General features: G+C 45.4%; 1 protein-coding gene across 1 annotated transcript in view; it reads left to right on the top strand.

Moving 5' to 3' along the window:
* The window catches only part of LOC306915128 (C-terminal-binding protein 2-like), a gene marked incomplete at its 5' end in the record, with an annotated part of 13,860 nt that extends 3,330 nt beyond the window's left edge, over positions 1–10,530 (top strand). The window contains 4 exons of the mRNA XM_079492377.1: positions 358–487; positions 1,822–1,949; positions 4,130–4,250; positions 7,973–10,530. Of these exons, the coding sequence (XP_079348503.1) occupies positions 358–487; positions 1,822–1,949; positions 4,130–4,250; positions 7,973–8,156 (563 nt within the window). The 3' untranslated portion in view covers positions 8,157–10,530. The remainder of the gene's footprint in view (positions 1–357; positions 488–1,821; positions 1,950–4,129; positions 4,251–7,972) is intronic.
* Between the last annotated feature and the right edge of the window lie 910 nt (positions 10,531–11,440).

The following is an 11,440-nucleotide window of genomic DNA, read 5'->3' as shown; positions in this document are numbered from 1 at the left end:
ACTCTGAGATTGATGTCCCATTTCAGATCAAACGGAGGAAAATTGGCAGTGACGAGGCTCGCGGTCTCTGCACACACACGTACACACGCACACACACGCACACACACACGCACATGCACAGCACACCACACACACACATACACACACACACACACACACACACACACACACACACACACACACACACACACACACACACACACACACACACACACACACACACACACACACACACACACACAACACAGCTTGCCTTCATGTTCCCTTTACTGCCTTTGGTCTTTGATCTGCGACTAACCGACTGTATCTGTGTTTGTGTGTGTGTTTACGTGCACGTGTGTGTGTGTGGTACCACAGATGCGTCAGGGGCTTTCCTGGTGAACGCAGCGCGGGGAGGTCTGGTGGACGAGAAGGCCCTCGCCCAGGCCCTGAAGGAGGGCAGGATACGCGGAGCCGCTCTGGACGTGCACGAGACGGAGCCCTTCACGTGAGTGCACGCACGCACGCACGCACGCACGCACGCACTCACTCAGTCACACACACACTGATAGACACATATATGTGTCTCTCTCTTTATTTATGACATGAGAGAAAAATGACCTCACGGGGGAAAAAAAGAAAGATAAATTCATAAAAGCAGAAAGATTTGCGGGGCAGACATAAAGAACAGGAAGGTGTAGCAACTAAAGCAACGAAATGGACAACATTTCAACAAGCGAGACACAAAGGATTTTTGAATAGCTGAAATGTATACAGACAGGGCTGAAGTGGTGAGTGTGCGTTTTGTAATAATAATAATAATAATAATAATAATTGTAATAATAATAATAATCTACAAAGTAACTACTAACTGAAGTTTTCAAATAAATTGTACTGGAGTAAAAGTACAATATTTGCCAGAATAAAGTATTGGAAATTGGAAATACTTTATAAAGTAAAAAATACCTAACCACAATGTTACTTAAAGGGGAATTCCACTCATTTTCAACATTTTACTATGTCATTAATATACCTTAGAGCTGTTGTGTGGAAATAATAAAAAAGTCCCCCCATTCAGTGTTTCCTAGAACTGTAGTTCTGGAAAAAAAACATTAACATTGTGAAGTACATCTTGATGACATCATTAAGATGTACTTCACAATGTTAATTATCATTCTACTAATATTAGTAGTAGAATGTTGAAAATGAGTGGAATTCCCATTTAAGTACAGTAGGCTACTTGAGTACATGTACTTAGTTACTGTACACCACTGGCGTCCTCCACCTCCCCCGCTGCACGCATGAAGAGCGCTGAGCAACCTGTCAACCTGTCAACAGAGGCCACGCATCGCCATCTAGAGCGTAGCCAGTTGTTGACCGGTCGCTTGGATTGAGCCATAAAGCCTGATTTATGCTTGGTCGGCGCGCGGGGTGTAGATAGATAGGCAATCTACAAGCTCACACGACGCGTCGCACTGCGGGGAATACACCGAAAATCCCAGCCTTTTCTCCTTTGAGATGAGAAAAGGCTAATGTCATAGTAGTGCGTTTTTCAATATTATGGAGGCGCTGTAGCCTTTGCTGACCACAGTGTAAAATCGAAAGAGGAGACTTTTTTACGCCATTGAGAGTAGTGTATAGGGCTGTAGTAGGCAGCAGAGACGGTGACATGTCAACACTTGACCCCATGCAGTTTGACTGGCATCAAAATGCTGTCCTGTCATAATAACGGCTATCCCTGCGTTGTTCACCGCCATTGGATAAAAGACTAGAGGCAATCAAAATGTGGGACGTGTATCAAATAGTCTCTCTCTCTCTCTCTCTCTCTCTCTGTCTCGTCAGGTTTTCCCAGGGTCCCCTGAAAGACGCCCCCAACCTGATCTGCACACCACACACAGCCTGGTACAGCGAGCAGGCGTCTCTGGAGATGAGGGAGGCAGCCGCCACGGAGATCCGGAGAGCCATCACCGGTACGCGTTCACGCAGTCACCTGTCCCAACATCCGTCCATTCACATTCACATCCACGCACTCACCTGTCCCAACATCCGTCCATTCACATTCACATCCACGCACTCACCTGTCCCAACATCCGTCCATTCACATTCACATTCACGCACTCACCTGTCCCAACATCCGTCCATTCACATTCACATCCACGCATTCACCTGTCCCAACATCCGTCCATTCACATTCACATTCACGCACTCACCTGTCCCAACATCCGTCCATTCACATTCACATCCACGCATTCACCTGTCCCAACATCCGTCCATTCACATTCACATTCACGCACTCACCTGTCCCAACATCCGTCCATTCACATTCACGCACTCACCTGTCCCAACATCCGTCCATTCACATTCACGCACTCACCTGTCCCAACATCCGTCCATTCACATTCACATTCACGCACTCACCTGTCCCAACATCCGTCCATTCACATTCACATTCACGCACCCACTCGTCCCGACATCCGTGCCTTCACATTCATGCAGAAAATAACGTACAAATTCAGAATGTCCCGCTCGGGGTGATTTGGAAATGTTGTCATGAAGTGTGTGCGGGTCACTCATGACCGAAAGAATAAGATCGCGACCAAAATGAGGTATGTCAGACGGGTGTCCGGGCCTCTCCCTTAGAGATAGAAGTTCAGTCAGAATGTGAGTAGAACCCGCTGCTCCTTCACTTGGGAAAAGGAGCCAGCTTAGGGGGTTCGGGCATCTGGTTAGGATGCCTCCCTAGGGAGGTCCTCGCTGCACGGCCCACTGGGAGGAGACCCCGTGGTCGACCAAGGACCAGATGGGGGGGGGGGGGGATTATATCTCCACACTGGCCTGGGGAACGCCTCGGGATCCCCCAGGAGGAAGTTACAGCACTAATGTTACCCTGGGAAGGAAAGACTGGAAATCTCTGTTGGAACTGTTACCCCCGCGACCCAATTCTGTATAAGCGGTTGAAGATGGATGGATGGATGGATGGATGGATTTACAGTACATACGACGGCATCACACGGTGGAAATAGCTGGCTTGCGAGCTCACGTTGCGTTGCACTGTGACGCGTTGTGAAGCTTGTCCCTATAATAACATGCCCAAAATCAGGGACGTCAGGGTTTAGAGTTCAGGTTTTTTTCTCTCAAATAGCAGGACAGGAAATACACGTTAACCGTTTCACACACAGATGGCTTAAAATGCTCATCAACATATTCTATCAAATCAACCCTTATCGGTTCAAACCCCCCCCCAACCAACCCCCGTTTTATCTGATCAGATGCACATCTTCTGCTCACCCAGATGTCATATTTCCACTTCAATAGGCCCTGGGCAGTCCTTATTAAATCTGGGGCTCTTAATAGATGTCATCATTAACCCATTTTGACCTGAGATCAGATTCTAAAAATGTCTTCTACATCCTGACAGTTTTCTGAAAAAGCTATGTTTCTATGTCAGTCGTTCTTATTTTTCAAAAATAGCAGACCTACAAGCTCGTAGCGCGCCACTCGGTGGCGCGCTATGAGCTTGTAGATCTGCTATTTTTCAATAGCTAAAGCATAATGCTAACACCAAAAGGGGTTCCCGCCCAGAATGGGTTAAGGGCCCCCCCCCGTCACCAACACAGCCCAGAGGCTCTGGCCTCCACAGATAACATCCACAGATAAATGATGTTAATTTGCGGTTCGTGCAGCCCAAAGTCAAGATATGTTTGTCAGGCCGCAACACATTTGTATGCAAGTGTCCTTTCTGGTTCTTTCATCGTCTTGCTCTGGCATTGTAGCTTTTTTTTAATTATCATTGTGTGTGAGATTAAAGTCGCTAGAATCTGACATGGATAACAATGTGTTTGCTGTGTGGGTTGTGTTCTTTTTTTTGGGAGGGAGGATGATTTGATAGGATATATGATGAGTTGGGCGTTAGAGTTTTCTCATTGCCTCCCGCCAAAATCTATAAATTACAGATGCTTTCCCGGTTTTAATGGGATAAAACCACCCTCACAACACATGACATGCCTTCCTCGTCTATCTATGTTTAAATGGTTTTTACTTATATTATCATTTTATTTGTTTATGTTTCATAAAGTTATTTATTTCTTTGTTTCTTTGTTATTATTGCTGTAGTAATGATATTTATTGTAATTATTCATTTCTCTTCCAGGCCGTATCCCTGACAGCCTAAGAAACTGCGTCAACAAGGAGTTCTTCATCACCACAGCACCATGGGGGGTCATGGAACAACCAGGGCTAGTCCACCCTGAGCTAAATGGCGCCGCCTACAGGTAAGGCAGGACATAACATGTACATTTCTTCAGCCATTTCTTCATGTCACTTTTTCTTTTTGTATAAAGAAGCCATTTTTTTAAATTAAAAGCTAGCCTGCTTTAGGTGTTCCATGTAGTTGTACATCATCATTAATCACTTAGCACCTGGCAGCCCTATTTTGGGCATGTCATTATACATAGATGGGTTTTGTTCTAAAAATAGCCGATCTTCAAGCTCGCCAGGCTACTGCGACATCTAAAGCTTAAGTGGTTAAATGCATTGTGATAATGACTTTTTTACAGCCCTCCTCCTTGAGCCGATTTCTTGTGAGATGTCTCCTTATGTCCTGGAGGAGTCTGAATAGTTCAGGGTTTTGTGAAACTCCCCGAACTAGATCAAGTGAACGCGTCGTCCCCCAAGCGGGTCGCTATAGGTCCACTGTTTGTCACAATGTCACAGTGACAGTAGGCCTGACGTCGACATTTCTGATAAACCTCATGTTTCTAGATCAGTGGTTCTCAATATCTCATGTCAAGGACCTCAAAAAGTATATACGTAATTGGCCGCCGACCCCCATCTGAAAATATGTTGTTCCAGGGACTGCCCCTAGAAGCAAAGATTTTAGTTAAAAACTGAAACTCTGAAAGAACATATATTCAAAGATTTGAGGCACATTTTCACGATTTTTCTAAAATAGCAGACCTACAAGTTCATAGCACGGCACTCGGTGCCGCACTATGAGCTTGTAGATCTGCTATTTTTGATTATTTTGATTATAATGCCTGCCCAAAACGTGCTGTCACAATGACAATGACTCGCACATCGGTGTAGTCATGTTCCACGTTTTATTTTCATACAGTATAATTCACAAAGGCTCACTGTTAGAATAAACCTCTATAGATGTAGCCTCTTTAAAATGGATGTGCCGTTCCTCTCATCCACATGCCTAACAAACGCTCTCTTCATTCCATACTAATCTCTTGTGTTCATTTACATTTGGTTTATAAAGCCTATTCTCCATTCCACTTCGCTCAATAATATCCTCAGTTAAAACAAACTAACTAAAAGGATATCAGTGTTCGGCGGCTTTGAAGACTCCAGAGCAGTGCTTTCCAAACCTTGTAGCTCAAGGCTCAAAAGAGAAATGAGACGGTTTGCCCAAACGGGACCCAAACTGGTGAAAATAGCACATCTACAACAACGTGTCGCTTCACAGCGCAGCGTTATGAGCTTGTAGATCTGCTATTCCACTACTTCTTAGACGTTGTATTTACTTAGTTATGGAAAGTATTTGATTATTTCCATTTTATTCATGAAACATGTTGGAATTGTTCTTAGTTGATGAAAGTTGTGATTTTTCTGTGTACATTTTTTATTAATGAGATTTGAGATTATATATATATATATAATATATATATATATGTACATACACATTTTTAGTTTTTATTTATTTTTAATGTAGGAAACGGAAACACGGAGATATTTACTTGTGTCTCGCGACCCATAAAATGTGGTCCGTTTGGGAAACTAGGGCTCTAGTCTAGGGTTTGACTTGACCCAATGATTCCACTATGTAGAGCACTAAACGATATAGGGCTGGTGCTAGCCCACCGGGTGCCTCTGTGTAGCCGCTAGGGCGAGCGTTAGCCCACCGCGATGTGCCTCTGTGTAGAGCGCTAGCCGCTAGGGCGAGCGCTAGCCTACCGTGATGTGCCTCTGTGTAGAGCGCTAGCCGCTAGGGCGAGCGCTAGCCCACCGCGATGTGCCTCTGTGTAGAGCGATAACCGCTAGGGCGAGCGCTAGGCTAGCCCACCGCGACGTGCCTCTGCATAGAGCGCTAGCCGCTAGGGCGAGCGCTTGGCTAGCCCACCGCGATGTGCCTCTGTGAGCGCTTCCTGATCTCAGCATGTGCTTCTTCTCACACACAGCCAAGTTCAACATCAAACTCTACCAGCCCTAACAACCGGTGTCCCCCAGGGCCAAATTAATGCCTAGATCAGAAAAGCAGGTAAATACGACCAATCCAGGACCTGGATCCATAGACCCCTTCTTCACCCCCTGGTCTGCTGTGTGTCAATTCTGTCTCCCACCCCCTAATACCCTCCCCCACCCCTACCCCCTCTCTGTGCACCCTTACGCAACCCCTGACACACTTCTCATTTAGCCAACTATACTAGAGATAGGCCCAGTGTGGGTTTGGAGTGTTGCATAAGCATGGTGTGGTGACGTTCAGTCTTCTGGGTCCATTCACTCGGATGGAGTCATGGCCTCTCTTTGGGTTTTCCCTCGTCGCGGTTGAATGGGGGCGCGAGCTGTTGGGTTAAAAACCACGCAATATTTGGCACCCTTTTGCTTTTTCCCCTCTTCTTCTTTTTGTTTGAACGCTGTGTATTATAGTTACACTCCCGGAACATTGTGTGTGTGTTTTAGAGACACTGTGATGTAGTGTTTGTGTGTGGAGAGAGTCCAGTCTCTCGTGGTGAAGGGGATGTGGGTTAAGCTGCATTTACGGTATACTCCGTCGCACGATGGCGTCGCTTGCCAAGAGGAACTGGCTCCTTTTTGGCGAGCGACACTGTCATACCACGAAGTATGAATTTGGCTGTAGACGTCATTAAGTTAACCCATTGAGACCCGAGTCCAAAGAGTTTTATGAAAAACGTATGTTGCTATGTCAGTGGTTCTTTTTCATGTTCTCCAAAATGATATGTATTTGGCCGCCAACCACGACCAACCATCTAAAAAAAATGTAGTTCCAGGGACGCAGAGAAGCAAAGATTTGAGTTATACATACAGTATTCAATTATTTGAAAAGATTTTCACAATTTTTCATCTACAAGCTCATAGCATGGCACAAAGTGACATGCTATGAGCTTGTATATCTTGCTATTTTTGAGTAGCCAAATTAAAGAAATCTAAAACAGTTGGTTTAAATGGGTTAATAACTGACGTCGGCCACAAGCTGCCTTTCTCCTTCCTCTGGTGCTGCTGGTGTCTGAACTGGGGCTATCATATTGATATTGTGATATGACTGTGACTAGATATATCGTCTGGGATTTTTGGATATCAGGATATCATGGAAATGACTTAACCACTTGTACTCCAGCATCTCCTCTTCTGGGGGGACCTTTTGGCCAAGCTTGTACATAGATGGACAACTCGGGTTGCAGTTTGTATAGCGTCCAGGTTTCAAGTGCTTAAGTCTTGTCCTAAGCCAATAATTTGATTACTGGCAGACACAAATTATTGGCTTAGGAATGCAACAAAAAACAAAAACAAAAAATCTCCATGAATCCAATGCTTCATGGGGTGTGTAATTCATAGAAAATACTTATTTTTTTGGGGGGGTGAAGTTGTTGTTGTTCCTTTTTTTTTTTAACCCAAAATAGATATATACAATTATATCACAATAATAATCCTACACAGATCTTGAGCTCCCATGCACTTTATTTGCAGAGTAGAAATCCAATATTTCGACCCGTGTGGGTCTTCGTCAGGTATTTACGAAGACCCACAAGGGTCAAAACGTTGTATTTCTTATCTGCAAATAACGTGCCTGGGAGCTCAGGATCAGTGTGCGGAGTAACTGCCTTCCTTTTACACCATACGTATATTTTATTCAGCACCTGTAGAATATTTCTGAGACGTGCGTGCTTCCCTTTGGATTCTCTTACTAAAGGGAGCCCACAGAGCCGACGGTTGGACTAACTAACCCCCCTGTCCGTCCATCCTCCTCCAGGTACCCTCCCGGCTTGGTGGGATTGGCGCCTGGCGGCATGCCAGGAGCGCCGGAGGGCATGATGGTGCCAGGGGGCGTGCCCATCGCCCACACCCTGCCATCTGGCACGCACCCGTCCCAGGCCCCGTCGCCCAACCAGCCCTCCAAACACGGCGAGACCAGAGAGCACCTCACCGAGCAATAGCAAGCAGACAAGGAGGATCCCGTAAAACCGCCCCTGCAACGACGTCCCTCACATCCACCCCCCCAAAGGAAAACTACACCCACTGACAGACCAAGCGAAGGCAACCCCACCGGCGTCCACACACACACACAAACCCACACCCCAATAAAAAAACACACACACCAACCCCACCGCAACTGGGACCAAGAGACCGTGAATACACAAAAAGGCGGGCTGCCCTGTCAACTCACTCACTCAGCAAAAACATGGCGCGGACAGAGCGGAAGTGTTCCCTCCCCCCCACGCGGCGGAATTTAAACTCTTTACCGTTTTCGTTTTTATTCTCTCTGTCTATTTTTGGGTTCAGTACCAACTTCACTCTCATGATGATGATTATGATGTTTCTTTTTGTTTTCCCCCTGGAACTTGTCTGTCCCCCCTGGAACATGTCTGAACATGTCTGTCCAGAGTCTATAGTGTTTTGAGTGGCTTTCGAGGGGGAGAGGGGTCGACTTGCCAGCCGCGCAATGAGACTCTGGCCTGCACCCCCCTCCCAACCACACACACACACACACATACACACACACACTCTCACACACACACACACACACACACACACACACACACACACACACACACACACACACACACACACACACCCCCAGCAGAGCTCACAGGAAATAAAAAAAAGGTAAGCCCAACCCTCGCCACACCAATGGGAGAACAAGAGAGAAGAAAAAAAAAACTTTGACATCATGTGCTACTGGACCTTATACCGCCCTCCCCCCAACGCCCCCATCACCTGACCTTTATCCCCCCCCCCCCCCCCCCCAGGCCCCCAGCCACCCCCACTTTGAGACCCCTCCTCATGTAACCGATGTTTGTAAATTTAGCTCTGATCAGTCCATTCTGTATTAACGCCTCAGAAGAGAATATTTTTCCCCCTCTCAATCTTCAGTATGTACGACGCGGAGATAAGGCAAAGGCGTCTGTCGACTTGTCATGTATTTATCACTCATCGGACACACCGTGAAAAAAAGGAAAAGGACAAAGATTGCTCACCGTAATCTAAAGAGTGAGTTTTAACCCTTTCCTGGCGATGTCGGTTCCTCCGTAATATGGTGTTTACATGGATGGGGATTTTACAGAAAGATACCCACAGAGGGCGCTGTCATGCTGTGTCTTGGGGGGGAGGGGGGGGGGGGGGGTCACTGAGATCACGGAACATTGTTGTTGCAATGCTTAGCCGAGAAAATCTCCATAGAAGCACCATTGTGTACTGAAATGAAACCAGTATCGCTGAGCCCTCACAAACACTCGCTCTGTATGTGTATTTGATTGTAGTTGTTACCTGACGTTTGGGTTTCGTGTGAAGTTAGAAGGGGAGGTAATCGCTCTGAGAGATGAGGTGACAGAACTGTCTAATAATAAGAAGAAGAATAATAATAATTCACTACAATATTATATTAAGAAATGTATATGTTTTTTTTGTGAAATGTCACAAAGAAAAAAAATGAGGAGGGTCAAAGCGTGCCGCCAGCACTCCCCTCGTCGCAAGAGGACACCGCATCGTTCTTTCCTATATCCGCGCGCTGACGGAACATTTCTGCCGACGACAGCAGGACAACGTTTCTGACTTTCCCATATATTGATCAGCCAGATTGCGACTCCCTCCTCCCTTGAGCGGCGGCGTGCGCCGCGTAACTTCACGAACAGGAAAGGGTTAAAGCAGACTTCATTCCTTAATGACTCAGGAAAACACCCTTTTTGCAGATTATTGTTTATTCCCAAAATTTTGTCTCGAGGAAAAAAGAAAAGAAAAGAAAAAAAAAAGGAAAAAAGAAATTACTAATCTGGGTAGTAGTCTGGATACTTTCTCTCTTCCCTCATCTACTCCATTGTGGTATTTTTATATACAAGACCATCCCATGTTTTTGGTGTTTAAAACAAAGTTTTGAAAAGTCCTGTTAGATTTGTATTGCCTAGTTAAATGTTCCTATAACCATAGTCCTATGTGATCCACCCTCTCTCTCTCTCTTTCTCTCTCCCTCTCTATTTCTCTCCTACTTATATTTTCTTTGTTCTATCTAAGGCCAGGTTCTTTGGGGCATATCCTGTACTCTGTAAGAGCAATAGCAAAACTCCATTTTGCGCTTTATTGTCACACGACGGTGCCACCCGGCAAAAACAACGGGATTCCCGTTTTTTGTTTCTTCAGCCGAGCGACGCTGCCGTGCGACGAGGTGCAAATTAGCCCTTAGTGTCCCAACGATAGCAGAAAGGCAGCCAGCAGTATGTTTTGTTTTTAGTGTGAGTATTTGTATTTGTTTCTTGTACAAGGTGAACATTTAGCATTCAGTGCAGTTCAAATAAAAGATACAATTCTGAGAACCAACTGTCTGTACTGACTGCTTGCTTGCTTGACTACTTATGTGGTTTTCAAAGTGCAGTGTCCTTTTATATTTGTGACAATAATAAAAGCACTTACTTCTACCTATGGGCGCCACAAGTGCACAAAGTAGCACTCAAAGTATGTCGTAGAAATGCATGTTCTCCCCCTGCAGTTTCCTTGGGTCCTGATGGCTGCAACCACACAGTCCTGGCTAGGCAACCCAGCCTGGTGGAGAGATGCACGCTGTGGAGCGTTCTGCTCTAGTTCATTGTGTTGTAGTAGTTGTGGTGTCTGGCACACAGTAGAGGACTGTGTCTATTTCTCATGAGAGTTGTGTCATACCAGTGGTGTAAAGTTAATAAGTACATTTAATTGAGTACTGTACACTTTTGAGGTATTTGTACTTATTTGTACGTATTTCCAATTTGCAATACTTTTACTTCTACTCCACTACATTTCACTACCAAATATTGTAGGCCAGTGCTCAACGGGCACCGCTGTAGAGACTCCAACGCACAATGTCTGGGTGGGGCATGCATTTCCAACTTGCATCGTTCCAAGTAGGCCAGTGCCCAACGGCCACCGCTTTAGAGTCCCCACTGGCACCGCTCTAGTAACTCAAAAACTGCAAAATATTAAAAAAGTTCCAGCATGTGTGTCCACAGTAAGCTGAATTATGAAAGTTTCTAGGTGAAAGTGATTGCTTTACACCCATTATAAATTTCTCAAATTTGTAAGCACTATATTTCTAAAACTATGAGGCAAACATGTCCACCATAAGATGCACCTATTCAAATTTGAATGGGGTTTCTAGGTGTAAGTATGTAGGACTAGTAGCATCATAGCATGCCAACGTTGACATTGAGAATGCACAGTAAGCTGAATTATAAAAAGTGTTTTCTAGGTGAAAGTG

Source organism: Electrona antarctica (assembly GCF_951216825.1).
Source record: "Electrona antarctica genome assembly, chromosome: 22".
Classification (NCBI taxonomy): Eukaryota; Metazoa; Chordata; class Actinopteri; order Myctophiformes; family Myctophidae; genus Electrona; species Electrona antarctica.
Note: the sequence above shows the minus strand (reverse complement) of the source record. Positions and strands in the feature narration are given on the sequence as shown.